The 15850-nt window shown below is 42.3% G+C and overlaps 1 protein-coding gene across 1 annotated transcript in view; it reads right to left on the minus strand.

Annotated features, from left to right (window-relative positions):
* SLC20A1 (solute carrier family 20 member 1) overlaps positions 1-15850 on the minus strand; it is a 111714-nt gene that overhangs the window by 68060 nt on the left and 27804 nt on the right. Inside the window, 2 exon segments of the mRNA XM_029604238.1 lie at positions 6068-6153; positions 6344-6484. Coding sequence (XP_029460098.1) covers positions 6068-6153; positions 6344-6484 — 227 coding nt within the window.

Here is a 15850-nt window from a genome sequence, read left to right on the forward strand (position 1 = left end):
CTTGGTCCGTTTTCCTAATAGGAGATGTATTGGTGTCTTAAGGCCTGGTGTAATATTTTCAGAGACTTATTGTACTTTAAAAGTGTGATCTTACATAAAATGCACACATTTACTTGTATTTAGTTTTAAACATATTGTATGGATCTCATGGAATTACATTTTAAAATATGTGGCGTTTATGGCTCTCTCAGCCAAAAAGGTTCCTGACCCCTGGTCTAGGGTATGCAGAGCCTGCCCTTCTGGGTTGGAATGGGGCCTAGGAAAAAAGGTACGTAGTATGATGGATTGAGAGAGGTGAAAATCCGAGACTACCTTAGGTAAAAATTTAGGGTGAGTGCGGAGTACCGCCCGGTCCTGCAGAAGTTTAGCGTAAGGTGGTGTCATAAGGGCACATTTGGTGCAGGTCAGGACATTGTGCTCACGGCCTAGACACAACACAGACTTTTATGGGGCTCTGTGATGGACATGGTGCGATTACAATCCGGGCACCGATGGAACCCCGACGCCATGGCCAGGGGAAAAAAAAAAAAAAAATCGAGCCGCGGTACGGTTGACAGCCAGTAGGCCGCGAGGGCCAAACTCGACTGCAATCGATGGAAAACGGGTAAAAACTTACTGGAGTACCGCGGACTGAAAAAAGTTAAAGGAGGGACCCCTGTGGGGCAAATTAACTTTTAGTAATTCTGTGAGAAAAATTCTTGTCAGGAATCTCTGCAGAGCTCCTTTACTGTGAGGCTACTGCTGTGCAGAAAAAAGAAGACTGAAGGGGGACCCCTGCTGGCTGTAGGATTACTGCCATGCTGGGTATGCCCAGCGGGGGACAGTGAAAGTTCTGGAAACTGACAAAAATGTTCCGTGATTGGGCTCCGTCCTGTGATGTCACCCATATGTGAGGACTACCATCCTGCTTGTCCTGAGAGAAACTTCCTATGATTTTGGAAGATCTTGATGCGACAGTGTCTTAAATCAAGAGAGCATAGCCAGTCCCCTTTTTGCAGGAGGGAAATCATGGTGCCCAGGGAAGCCATCTTAAACTTTTTTTTTTTTTTAGAAACTTGTTCAAGGCCCTCAAGTCTAGGATGGGATGGAGTTCCCCTGTTCTCTTTGGAATCAGAAAGTACCGGGAGTAGAATCCCTGTTCTTTGCCTTTGCAGGACAGGTTCGACTGCTCTGGCTGTTAAGAGGGCAGATAGCTCCTTAACAGTACTTCCTGATGCATTATTTGCCCTAAAGATGGGCATGGAGGACAATTTGGCAGGATACCCAATAGTTTTAATTGCTACCCTTGACAGATGGACAGAACCTGCTGGTCCAAGGTTATACTGGGCCACTGATCTGCAAAGAACCATAGCTTGTTCCCAACTGTGGGAGTCCAGTGTCTCAGGTACAGGTGGCTGGCTTATGCTGCCTACAATTCAGTCAAAATCCCATCCTGGGGTGCCGGCTGGGGCTTGGGAACTCTCTGCTGCTTGGGACAGCCACGAGAGCTCACCCTCTGCAAACGGGAGTAAGGGGCCAGAGGAGGATAGTACTTCCTCTGGCGGAAGAAAGATTTCCTCTACCCTGCCTCGCAGAGCTCCTGGCTGAGGAGGGCGGATGTCTGAACTGCTGGCAGAGAGTTGCTGAAGGGTCTCAAGAAATCCCTTAACCGGGCCACTGCATCCCTTATCTTATCTCTGAAGAGATTCTTCTCCTGTACACTGCAAGTCAGCGAATCTTTCCTGTACCTCCGGTTGGAGATCCAGAGGTGCTGATTCCCCCACTGCAGAGACTCTCAATGCAATCTCAAAAAAAATTGTAGGTTGAGCGAACCTTGTGTTTTCCAATCTCCAGACCCTGACATACCAGCGAGAAGGTGTCTTGCTGCTGTTGAAGCTGCTTGGCCACCTCCTGCAGCTGCTTCCAGAGGTTTTGAGAGTATTGGCTCAAGTAGAACTGATAAGAGGTGATGCAGGCAATGAGCATGGCCACCTGGAATACTTTCCTCCTAAGCGTGTGTCCATCGCTCTGTCACCCTTCCCTGGGGTTCCAAGGCATGGGTATGAGAGTATTTAACCCTCTTGAGAGAAGATTCAACCACTAGCGATTGGTGTGACTGCTGGCACGTTTCGAATCCGGTAACCTGTTGGCAAGGTAAATCCGCCTTCTTATTTAGAGGAGGTACTGTGAGGGGGTGTTCCCAGATCCTCAGCAGCAACTCCTTAATGATCTTGTGCACCGGAACCGCCACAATCTCTTTAGGAGCCTCCACAAACTGGAGAATTTCCAGCATCTTATGCCTGGCATCCTCCTCAGTCACATCAATTGAAAAGAGATGGCCTCTGCCATCCCCACACAAAACCTGCGAAGGTCAGGTCCTCCGGTGGAGACCTCCTTCGTTCTTTTGGATGACCCTCCAAGTCCTCGGAGGAGGATTCTGCAGAGTCAACCCCCCAGGAGTCATATGGGGCCTCAACCTCACTGTAATCCACAGGAGATGGGGCCCTAAGTGCTCTGCCTTCGCCTAGAGATATGGGCACTTGTGGCACTGGTGCCGGCCCTGGCAAAGCTGGAAGGGGGGCTGCAGTCCTCTGAGTCCCTGCCAGTCTCGATAGAGCTTCCTCCTCCTCGGAACTAACAAGCAGTCTTGGTCAGGGGAAGCATCGGTGCCCCACCGGACATAGATGGCCTCCTAGGAACAAATGCCAACTGGGTCGGTAACAGATGAGCACACAGCCATTCCAACAGGGAACGCACAGGCACCAGAGTCTGTGCTTCCGGCTTGATGCCCTGCAGCGCCCACTCTACCATCAACTGGACTCTGTGCTCCAACTTCTCAAAAGTTGCTGATGCCAAAACAGACAAGGAGGCAGGAGAGGTTGCCAGATCTTTCTTTGATCCCCTAGGTGGATTGAAGACTGGCACCAGGACCCGTGAAGACAGTTGCGGACACCCAGCATTGATGGAGGATGGGTACTCCTTGCTGCGGGGTCATCACAGCATGAGCTGGTGCCTTCCTGAGCCTGGCACCATGCAAAGGCGACAGGTGCTGATGCTTCCTCTGTTTTCCTCTGTACTCCGCCCAATCTTTCCCCAGTGCTGAGGTCAATAATGAACCAGATGTCCTAGACCTGGAAGAGACTGACAGGGGCTGGTCTCTGGTGCCCCTATCCACTGGTATCAACAGAACATCGGTGCAGATGCTGCCAAAACCGATGGCTATAACTTAGAGCTGAAGAGTTTCTCCATCTTATGAAGTCGAGTGTGATGTCCCTTAGGGGTCATCTGGGTACACAAGTAGCAACCCCAGATGTCATACGATGCCCCCAGGTAGAGGAGACATCTTGTGGGGGTCTGTGATGGATGCGGTCCTCTGACACTGGGGGCATCAACAGAAACTGGACGAGGTCACAGTGAAGAAAAAGGGGAAAAAACAAGGGACAGTGACTGTGGGCGGTAGACGCCGGCGGGCACCAAGGCACTGCTGCCACGGGAGGGGGGGAGGGGGGAGGAGATGGGACTCCACCTGGATCAGTTGTTTAGGGCATGCTGAGCATGTTCAGTGTGCACAGTCAAAGTTCCAGAAGCTTTGACATATGCTTTCCATGCCAGGCTCCAATCAATGTTACCCACGTGCAAGGACTACCATCCTGCTTGTCCTAGGCTAAACTAGTGGCTAAACAGTGGCTAAACTAAAGGAAGCTAAAATTCTATGTCTAGTAAAAAAGATTAAGCGATACAGCAAGGTATAAAAAAAATAGTAATCAAATATATACAAGGGGTCTGAGAAAAAAAGAGTACAAGGAAGAATATCTGGTAAAAAAAAAGGGAAAGTAGGCAGAATAAAGGCATGAATGGAATAAAAAGTGAAAGAGGTAAAGCAAGGTGGCAAGATTTATGTCAGTGAAAGGAGGAAATTTCAGAGATTAAATTTTGTAAGGAAAAAGCAGGAATGCTAAAAACTAAGGAGGGCTTGGAAAAGGACCACTGATTGTTGACAGGGGCACATAAGATAGTGAGGTAGATGCCATACCATTTTACAGAAGGGTTTGCACAGAACTAGCAAAACTATAAGCTATACTACGGGACAGATGGATTACATCCTAAGATGTTCTGGCAGGTCTGTTAAACAATCTGGTCAGGAGATCTTTCAAGACCAGAACAATCCCATAAGGCAAGAAGGCGGCAGATGTTCCAATTCAGAAAAGAACAGAGAAGATTGGAAATTATAGGAATACTAGCCTTATATCTGTACTGAGAAAATTGATAGACTCTGGGCCAGTGTAAGAGTATTAGGTGCCTTAGGCTAGCTTTCAGTCTTGTGCATCCCCACCCCTGAAATTTACCTTCTGGCAGCAACAATAGCTCTAACAGCACACCACTCAATTTCTTCCTTCATACTTTGCCCAACATCTGTGTCTGCCCATAGCACACAGCATACCTTCTAATCCCTGCCTACCATCTCTTCTCTCCCCCCACCAACAGTATTCTCTCTTCTGTCCATGCTCAGCAGATTATCCCAATCTTTTTACCCTCATTCTGCAATGCCAGAATCCTCTCTCCACTCCACCCTCATTCACCTAGCACCCTCTCTCCACCCTGCCAAATGTTCAGGACATTACTTTGCTTTCTCCATGCCTACCACCCATCTGTTCAACATACATTTACCCCTATACCTACCCAGTACCTCCCTATCCCTTCACCCCGAACCCTCTACATTTACCCAGCATTCTCCCTCTCTCCCCTCTTGCCAGGCTTCTTCCTCTTTGCCTCAACTGCCAGTGAGATGGGCTCTGCCAGCATTACAGGGCCTGACACTGACTGGATTCTGTTCTCCCCATGGTTTGGCATTCTAGGCAACCACCTGCTTCAAGAGCCAGCCCTGGACAGACTGTAGAAGGAAAAAGACAGTGAATATCTAGAATCCCGCAGGCTGCAGTATTTGAGTCAGCACGATTTTAGCAAAAGAAGATTGTGTCAAACAAATCTGATCAGTTTCTTTGATTAGGTGAATAGGGAATTTGATGAAATCCAAGTAAGCTACATCCATTGCATACCCTTGATCTAAGCTGAATGTTCAGATAACCGCTATAAATGGTGTTTGTTGCTGTCTAGGTTTTTATTGGAACCTTCTATTTGGAAATGGGAGGGAAGAGATTCATGTTGTAAACTAAAGGGAATCTTGCAAGCTCATCTATCCAGAAGGGTGAAGTACAATGGAAGAAGATGAAAAATGTTAGATAAGCAGCAATATCCAACTGATGATCATGCTTTATAACTGGCAACTGGAATATATCCTCAACAGTATAAATAACTAATGGGCAGAACGGATGGGCCATTTGGACTTTTTCTACTGTCTACATTAAGAAAAGGCAATCTAAAAGCATTTTATCCCATTGCTATCTAATTATATTTGAAAACAGACAATATTTTGAAGTGGGACACTTGATACCATCACCTTGATCAATCATGACATGTGAAAGTGAAGCCAACATTTTCCCTCCTATGCAAAAAACAGACACCATGAATTCAAATCATAGAAAAAACAAGTAATAGAAGTACACGTGTGGTACACGTCAATGTCCTTTAATTAGTATTTCATAATATTCCTATTTTACCTTATACTATTCTGATAAGACAAATACTATATTAATCAAATTGACAAATGTATCAATTTTTTTTTACATTAACTATCCATGTTATTCACCAATATTTTCTTCATATAAAAAGGTACAGGAAGTTTACATGTTCCATAAACAATCACCAATTATTAGAGTACAATACAGAATCTTACAGCTTGCTTATGTACCTAAGTGATAAAAATTAATTTACATCAGCTCTTGTTAGGTAGGAGATGGGGCTTACTTTTTCAGAAAAGTAAAACTAATCCAATATTGCAGCTTCACACCTAGTCACTTTACAATCACCATAAACAAACAGTTAAGTATATGAATTGCTGAAAGCTCATTTCTACAGAAAGGAATTACATACTGAAGTGTGTTGCCCCTCTCTCCCCATCCCCCCCACAAAAAAAAAATTTTTTTAACCTATGCACACTGATATACTGAAAGAAAGTAACTTTCCTTACCTTACGTAGTATGAACATTCGAACAAGGAAGAACAGAAGAGCAGACATAATACCAGAAAGAAGAGGTGAGATGAACCAGGACAGCACTAAAAACACAGGAAAACAAAAATTCATAAGGTTATACAATTTTATATGTGCAAACATTTTATTTATTTTAAAAAAAACACTTATTCGCCTTCCTGATACCTCTTTCAGCAATTTATAACACTATTTATTTAAAAATTAAGTAAAACATGGAAAACCTTGAAGCCATCACATTTAAGACTATTTACTTACCAATTTTAAGCAGCTCTATCCATCTGACTCCTTCTTGTCCTTTGGCCACTAGAGAGAAGCCAATAGTGGCTCCCACAATACAATGAGTACCAGAAATGGGAAGCTTCAAAAATGAAGCAGCTAGCTGCCATACAGCTGAACCTATAGTGGGGGAGGGGGAGGGAAGAAAAAATATTTAATCCATTATAGTCAATGAATACTAGATCAAAATTTGATTATATTCTTGCCTATCACACAATAAAGGCAAGTCAAACGTCAAAGTACAAAACTGTTGGATTACTTTCACAGAGAGAAATTCTCAGATACCAGCCTATGATCAATTATATTGGGCTTTTAAAAATATGAGACTGAAGTATGATCAGAGTAAAGACTGAAGTGACTCATGAACAGAGTGCCACACTCCAGTTTATAATTCCCTGCAATCAGAACTTTAGGTTAAAAAGTAGGCGAGACTACCTCAGGCCTTTGGAACTTGTCAGGACACTGCCTGCTAGTAAATACAAAAGTTTACCAAGAAAAAAATGCCAATAAGACTATACCCTGAGATCATGGGGGATGGGATTAGAACATTAGCGGATCTACAAAAAGTCTGCATGTTTGGCGGGAAAAAAGTATACACTAGGAAGCTGACTAGAGATAATAAAGAAAATAAAGAATCATGCATTGTCAATGTTCCTATTAAAGACTTAGAAATCCATATTCAGTAAGCTCTAATTTTTAACACGTGGGCAAAGGGTCTCCTAATCCATACCTGGAACCCCAAGGCCGCTAGGCGCATAGTACATTTGTACTGCTCCAGTTGTCATCCATCATGTCATAATACTCTGACAGTAAAGTTTGATGCCACCAGGAGCTGTCCAAATGTAGTCTGCTCCCAGTGGCCTTAGAGGAATCTGGATTGGGTAGGGGTTAGAAGAGGATCCAGAGCCCAGGTATTTCAAAACTCAGCAGGGGAGTGGTGGTGTTTGCACCCCAGTCCAATAAGACCTCAATCTACAATTGTGTGCAAAAATGTAGGTACCGCTGGTCAAATTGTATATTTCAATGAATAGCTGACAAACTCTATAGACATATTTAAGTCTGAGAATGTAAGGTCATTTCAAAATCATCTTTTTCATGTAAGGACTTTATGACTATATTGAGGTATGTTTTAGATTGTTGTCTTGTTGAAGTATCAAACCTTTTCAGCTTCAGTCTCTTCACTGACTGTGGAACATTATCTTCCAGGATATGTTGTTTAGCTGTATCCATTCTTCCAACACCCACCTAATACTTCCTGTGCCACTGCCTGCCACACAACCCCAAAAGCATAATTTAGATCCATTCTCTTGCTAAACAGTTGGCAAGGTGTTTATTCTTGAAGTGTTTCACCCTTTTTCCTTCAAAATATAACTTGTGTGGTTAAGTTTCAAGCTTATCAAACTAATTTTGCTTAATTTCAACAATGACTTTTGTTATGCAGTCTCGGTAACAACCTCTTCCTGATAACTCTCCCATGCAGATCATTGTAAGCAACACTGTACTGTAGACTTGAGGACAACTATTTTTAGTGTCAGCTAGACTTTTCAATTTGTTTGCAGTTCTATTTTTCAGATCCGACTAGTTTTCAAGCAGGTCTATCATTTTTCTTGCTTTTCCAGATCTTACCTTGACTTCAAATAGTTTCATGTAACTTCAGTTTAACAATGTTTCAGAAGTCAAAATTGCTAGCTGCAAGAATTTAGCTGCTTTTTTTTTTTTTAATAGCCTTCCCACCTGCTTTAAGAGAGAATTATCTTCACTTTCAAATATTCAGACAGCTCCTGCTTAGAGAAACTCATGGCTGTTGAAGTTGCCAGAACAATTACAACTTGAGATACCGGAAGGGTCGATATTTGTTCAACCATGGAATTTTCTTCACCTGACAAGCCAATGGCACAAGTTAAAAAAAATGTCTTAAGTACTAATGAATCAATGGGAAGGATGTCCAAACTTTTGCACGTACTATATTCATTGTTTCATTTTCAATCTATTACACAATCATACAAGAACTGTCATATTGGATCAAGTCAAGGCTCCATCAATCCTAGTACCCTGTCTCCAACAGTGGCCAATCTAGATCACAAGTATAGATTTCATGTTGCTTATGCCAGGGATAAACAGTTTTCCTTTAGACTACCTGGTTAACAGTTTATGGAGTTTTCCTCCAAATACTTGACCAAACCATTTTTAAACCCAGCTACGTTAACTGCCTTTACCACATCCTTCAGCAATGAATTCCAGAGCTTGTGTGTTGAATAAAAGTATTTTTTTCGATTTGTTTTAAGTAGCACATTTTAACTTCATGGAGTATCCCCTACACTTCTAAAAAATAAAACTACATGGAATTTATCTGTTCTTCTCCAATCACTTTAGAAACTTCTATCATTAGCCATCTTTTCTCCAAGCTGAACAGCCTTAACTTCTTTAGCCTTTCCTCATAAGGGAACAGTTCAATTTCTTTTATGATTTTGGTTGCACTTCTCTGAATCTTCACTAGTTCTGCTATGCTGCACACAGTACACTAGTTGTCACACCAGGGAGAGATGCAGAGGTATGATATTCTCAATTTTACTCTCCATTCCTTTCCTAATTCTTAACATTGTTTGCTTTTAATTTGACTGCTGCCACATACCAAGCTGAGGACTTCAACATATTGTCCACGATGATACCAAGATCCTTTTCCTGAATAGTAACTCCAAGTATGGAAATCAACATATAATTATGGTTTATTTTGCTCTTCTCTGCATTAAATTTTATTTGCCATTTGGATGCCCAGTCTGGTAAGGTCCTCAGCAGTTCATCTTACTCATAACCCTTGAAAACTCTCTGGAACTGGTATCTCCCCCAACATCTTCATTGGTAAACACGGAAGCAAAGAATTAATTTAGTCTTCTGCAATGGCCTCATCTTCCACTAAGAGCCCCTTTAACGGTCCAACCGACTCCCTCAAGTTTCTTACTTTGGATATATGCCTTGGCCATGCTGGAGCTATGAGGATCATATCCGCTGTGTCTCATACATTTTTGAATCGTCCTTGATATTAGCGGAATGGGAGGGTAAGTGTATAGCAAGCCCTCTGACCATGGGATGAGAAAGGCATCTGGAGCATGACGAAGTTTGCTCGGGTAAATGGAGCAAAATGCTTGTGTTTGACAGTTATTCTCTGTGGCAAAAAGAGATCTATTATCAGGTTGCCTCAGTGTTGAAAGATTCTGGTTGCTACTTCCCGATTCAAAGTCCATTCGTGTGGATGAAAAATTCTGCTGAGGCGATCTGCCGTGACGTTGTCTAAACCTGGAAGGTAAGTGGCTTGCACTGAAACGTCGTTTGCTATTGCCCACGTCAGTATTCAAAGTGTTTCTCGACAGAGGATCCATGAACCCGACCCTCCTTCCTTGTTTACATAGAACATGGCAACTTGGTTGTCTTGTGTATACCATGAGATGCTTGCCCTGAACTTGAGGGGAGAAGGTTTGAAGAGCTTTCTAAATGGCTCGAAGTTCCAGAAGGTTGATCTGGTGTGTGCTCTCCTGTGCAGAGCGGAGACCTTGAGTCTTTAGGTTGCTCAGATGAACTCCCCAGCCCCTTCTGGATAACATCTGCCATGAGTCGATGGGGAGGTAACCGGAAAGGTGCTCCCGAGGTCAAGTTGTTGGTGTTTTTCCACCATTGAATGTCTGTGCGCATTTGAGTGGTAAGTTGTATCCTGGTTGAGAGGGGTTGAAAGTATTGAGACCACTGATTCTTTAGTCCCCATTGTAGGAGGCACATATGTAGTCTCGTGTAGGGAACCACATGGATAACTGCCACCATATGACCCAGTAGCTGGAGGACTTGACGTGACGACGTATGTGATTGGTTGCATAGACTTTGAGCTAGTGAGGATAGAGTTTGAATCCTGTCCTGTGGGAGGTATGCTCTCTGTTGTGTTGTATCGATGAGCGCTCCAATGAACTGTAGTGTTTGGGTCTGTTGTAGGTTGGACTTTTCGTAATTGATTATGAAGCCCAATGTCTGAAGACAGTTGATTGTTTGGAATGTGCGAGTTCGTAGAGTAGCCCAATTCGAGGCTACTAAAAGCCAGTCATCCAGATAAGGAAAAATCTGGATAGACAGTTGTCTGAGGTGAGCCGCCACCACCGCTAAACATTTTGAGAACACTCATGAGGCTGAAGACAGGCCAAAGGGTAGAACCTTGTTATTGATAGTGGCTGCTCTGAGCTTGAAAGCAAAGGTATTGCCAGGAAGAAGGGTGCATGGGAATATGATAGTATGCATCCTTCAAGTCTATGGAACATAGCCAGTCATTGGGTTGTAGGAGGGAAACAATAGTCTTGAGAGACGTCATTTTGAATTTTTGTTTTTGAATGTGTTTGTTGAGATTCCGTAAGTCTAAGATGGGTCGAAGACCTCCGGACTTTTTTGGAATGAGAAAATAATAGGAGTAGAATCCCTGATTTTCCCGTGACATTGGAATTCTTTGAATGGATTTCTGGCTTTGTAGATTTTGTAACTGTTCTTGAAGGTACAGTGAGTGGGTTGATGTACTTCGGGGGAGGGAATATGAGGGAGACATGGGACTGTTACAAATTTTATTCGGTAGCCCTCCCTTATGATGTTCAGCACCCAACCATCCGAAGTAATCGCCTCCAAATTGGCATAAAATAGTTGAAGGTGACCTCCTATGTATGGTGGTGGAAGTGGCTCAGGATAGCTCAAAAAGATGAAGTCTGTTTTTGAGGAGGTGCTGGTATTTGCTTTTGTGTCTGTTGACTAGGTCGTCCACGGGACTGATGAGTCTGAGGTTGGTATCTTTGGTGGGAATACTTCTGCGATCGATAGGTATTGTATGGTTTAAAGGGTGCCCTTGAGTAGGACTTTTTCCTGAACAAAGGGTAAAATTTTCTGGATGAGGTATGGGGGTCCATTGGAGATGTGAGTGACAGTACAGCAGTATTCTGTTCTTTAAGAAGAGTAACAGTTTCTCCAAAAAGATTGTCTCCTAGACACTATGTCCACTAACTTATTGTGAACGTCCTTCTCTAATTGCGCTCGCTCTCAACCATGCCATTCATCTTGCTGCTATAGCCGTAGCCAGAGACCTTGCAGAAGACTCAAAGGACTCATATACAGACCAAAGTAGATGGCGAAGCCCTTCTTCCATGTCTGTAAATGGTTGTGGTAGGGTATTATCAGAGGCTAAACATAAGAGAATAAGAGAGAATCTCTGAAGACATTCAAATAAATACTGGATTACGTAAAACTGATGTTGAATTTTTGTTGCTAACATGGAAGAATGGTATACCTTACTGCCTAAGTCGTCCATAGAGATGAATTTTGCGTAGGACAAGTCTTCGGGAGGGGAATAAGGTTCCAGGAGACCTTCTGGAGGGTCATATTGGAATCCTGTAGATGAACCAAGCGACGATGTCCATGGTGAGTCTGGAGTGTCTGGTCGACCTGGGATTGGAGATGGTGCTGACGGCTCAGACGGAAGGAGCGGAGTTGGTGATGCAGAGGACGAAGGCTGAGAAGGCGCAAGTGGAGGCTGAGGGTGTGCCGTGTTCAGATTTTGGAAAAAAGTATTTAATGCCTGCAAAATTTGTAACATCTCTTTTGATGCGAGAGGTTGTGAAGGTCCTGGAAAATGACCTGGTCCTGAAAGCATTGCTGCTATGAGTGCGTCTTGAGGAGGCAGGCCTGACGTATGGAGAAGGCAAGGGGATTGTGGTCTACTAAGAGAAGATCCATCAGAATCAGAACCCTCGCTAGATGTGATGGAGTCATGGACAGAGACTAGTTCCACATGCTGGTCAGAATCTGTCTCACTAGGTTTTGAAGATGTTATATGCTTAGTTTTTTGTGACTTAAGATATTCCTGTCTTAGCAAGTGTAGACTGCATCAAGACTGGTGTCAAGTGTGTCTGAATTAGAGGTTGAATCGATAGCGTCGCATGTGGAGTCCTGATGCTTTGATGCATCGTGTGGCATCGCCGCTATATGCTTAGATGCGCCCTTGTGCATTGATCCATGCGCAGATGCGTTGTGCGCACCGCTGTGTCATGCACGCAGCTGTGCGCCGATGCATCAGGTGCTGATTTGTGCGCCGATGTGCTATGCGTGCATCCCTGCTTCGGCCAATTTGATTTTCTGTGTCCAGACTTTTTCGGTGTCGAGGAGCAGGAGCGAGTGGGTTTAGTGAACTGAAACCCAAGCGGCTCATGAAGAAATTTTTGTGAAAGGAGTTGCAGCCTCAACTCCCTTCACTGGCTCTGGTGGTATGACCGACCTGGCCGAGGCACCCTCTAGTGAAGCAAACCCCTTAGACGGTGTCTTCTTCGGTCTCTTCGACGATCCCGGCGAAGACTGTGTGGAGGATATCTTTAAATGCGCGATTTTCTCTGCGTGCTTCCTTTGGGCCCGGGTGGACATACTACCACAGTCCCGGCATGAGACTTGGTCGTGTTCTGGTCCCAGGCATATGTAGCAGTAATTACGTCCATCTGTAATGGACATAATTTTACCGCATTGACTACTTAAATCCTGATGGCTTAGGCGCTATCACTGCTCAGAAGAAAAGAACAAAAAATTTGAGAAAAAAATCTTTCAAAGACGAGGAGAAAAAACCCCATGTGCAGACTGCTCATGGAAAAAAAAAAAAAAAAAAGAGACAGGTAACAAGGCAATCGCACGGGAAGCTCACCAGTCATTTTTTGTTAATTGGAATCCCAAAATATAGAATTAAGGCTACAAAATGCAGCAGCACATCTTGTGACATGGGAAATTGTTGATCATGTTACACCAATGCTAATTAAGTTTTATTGGTTGCCAGTGGCTCAGTATATTCAATTTAAAGATACTGGTTTTAGTTTTCAAAGCATTTAAAGGAGGTGGTCCTTCATATTATCTGGTTTATCTTTGCATCAACCCGTCAACTTCTGTCAAAGTCCCTGTTTTACTTTCCTCATTTAGTTCATTGACTTCATTTATTATGTGTTTGTTACTATTGATCAATTGCTTATTTTAACTTTCATTCTATTGTTTGTTTTCAAGTCAATTAGTGATTACCTTCTTGTTTTGCTTTATCACTATCAAGCATTTTTTTTAACTATCCTATCTTTTGTCTTACTGCCTAATTAGCAGCTATTCTTTTAACTTTTATTCTTAGTTTATCAATTTAATCTTTTAATATTTTATTATCCTGTTTTGTTTTACTGCCATATTATTAGCTGTTTTTAATGGTCTTATCTTATTTTACTGTTTTGTATTAAACCACAATTAAGTGATAATGCAGTAACTTTTATCCTATTGTTTACTGCCAATTAGCATCTCTTATCTTTTGTGACTGACAGTGAATTGTGTACTTTTATTTTTAATTGAACTGTTTGCCAACAGCTTTTTTTTTTTTTTTTTTTTTTTACCATTGCAGCTTTTTTCCTTTTCCTTCTTACTATTGTAGCTCTTATTTTATTCTCATCACTTTTACTATTTGATCCCACAGGTTGCCAACAATCTAATTTTTTATTATTTTGCTATTATCCAATTAGTTTATCCCTCTTAGTGTCAATTTGATTTACTGTTTTACCTTTAACTTGTATTTAGTCATTCATTTTATTCTTCACTGCTTTCTATGCTTTTGGCTTCTATTGACTTTGTAATCTTTGCTCTTCTGCAGTTTTCTCCCCCCCCCCCCCCCCCCCCCCTCATTTTTTTTTCTCTCTTTGATCAGCTGGGCTTGCCTTTGTCATCTTGTGTCTTTATTTACTTTGAATTTCTCTCATCTTTGTGATGTTTCTTTAGTTCCTCTCTCTGTTTTGGGTTCCTTTGTATTTCTTGCTACGTCTTCCATCCTTGTTAACTCAGGCTATGGCTGACATACTAACTAACTTTTTCTGTGATTCTCACATCATTTCATACATATCTCATTTCAGTGGTTCCTCCTCATTTCTTTCATTGGGTTCCTTTCTAGCTTATGGCCTTAATGTTAGATCTTTTGCTTCTAAATACAACTATATCAATGACTTATTTTCTCTAAACTCCAAATTTTGTTTTTAACAAAGACCTGGCTTAAAAAAGATGATTCTGTCTTACACAAAAGCATCCCCCCCCCCCCTCTTAATTTCTCTTTTCTCCCATAAGGGCAGGAGCAATCGCTCTGGTTGGGGGAGGGTCAGCATTCTCTTTGATAAAGCCCTGCACCTAAAGGAGTTGGAATCTAAATATTCCAGGCACACCGATTATCCCCTAGCTCAATTCTCTATGGCTCAGCTTTTTTAAATTTATAATCCTCTTGACTCTACCTTGGTCTCACTTTCAGAAGCTATGGAGTTTATTGCTGACCTTACAAACTTTTATAAAAAAAAAAAAATAAAACCTGGTGATTCTGGGTGATTTCAACACTTGTGTCGATAACCTCATTCTGTCATTGACTATTGACCTTGGCCTAACTCAATGGGTCTCTGGCACTACCCTAGATCTTATGATTAACTTCTTGCTGACTGCATTTCATCTCTTACTTTATGGCCAGACCATTTTTAAATTATCTTCTCCCTTAATCACCCATAAGAAATGAAAACTGTTCAATTTAGGAATTTAAAACAGATTGACAGACGTTCTGGCTTCAGAGCTCTATTCTTTTCCTTCTAATTTAGATACTCTCCCATTAGGATTGCCAAATCAACACTTGGAACACACTGCAAACAAAGCTGTTCCCCTTATTCAGCACGTATTCCATCACTCTGACCCATCCTTATCTTGGGTTGAGAACATTTGAGAGACAAGTGCATAAGTATACATAGACTAATACCCATGCTAACAAACATTACTAAGTTGAAATTTTATCTGAAGGAAAAAATATATTTTTGGCCAGATCAGGTCTGCCTAGTCAACAGTTGCTCTTTTGACTGATCAGCCTGTTCCTGCCACATCAGTTAACTCATTCTATTAATGACTTTGCTGATTTGTTGGACAAAACATTCACAAAAATTCTGAGCACTACCTCTAATTATTTGCTATCCACTTCATCTCTAGGGAGCATCCTGTTTCAATCTACTGCTGTGCTTTTTGAATCTTACTACTTTAGATCAGATACCATTAAAACTCCTTAAAACCATTACTAGCCTTAGCGAAACCTTTTTCTTCACTTATGAACTCCTCTTTGACCTCTGGTCTTCTCCCTCAACTTAAAATCACCAAAGACCTTGCTCTTCTCAAAAAACCTTCTTGATCCATTTAGCACAAATGTTTGAAAGATGTGAACTAAGATTGAAACCTTAACTGGCGCTATTCTCAAGTTTCAAACTTGTGCTAGTTCAACTCCTTTGCATGTTACCCTGTGTCAAGTTGTATTAGACAGAGATCGACCACTGAAAAATCTCGGTGTCTCAGGGCCAGGGTGGCCCCTAAAGAATTGAACCACTGAGTTGTATAAGTAGTGAATATATACATTCGGGATTTAAGCCTTTTGGCTTCTCTTTTCTATTAAAT

This window comes from Rhinatrema bivittatum, chromosome 5, assembly GCF_901001135.1.
Source record: "Rhinatrema bivittatum chromosome 5, aRhiBiv1.1, whole genome shotgun sequence".
NCBI classification, from domain to species: domain Eukaryota; kingdom Metazoa; phylum Chordata; class Amphibia; order Gymnophiona; family Rhinatrematidae; genus Rhinatrema; species Rhinatrema bivittatum.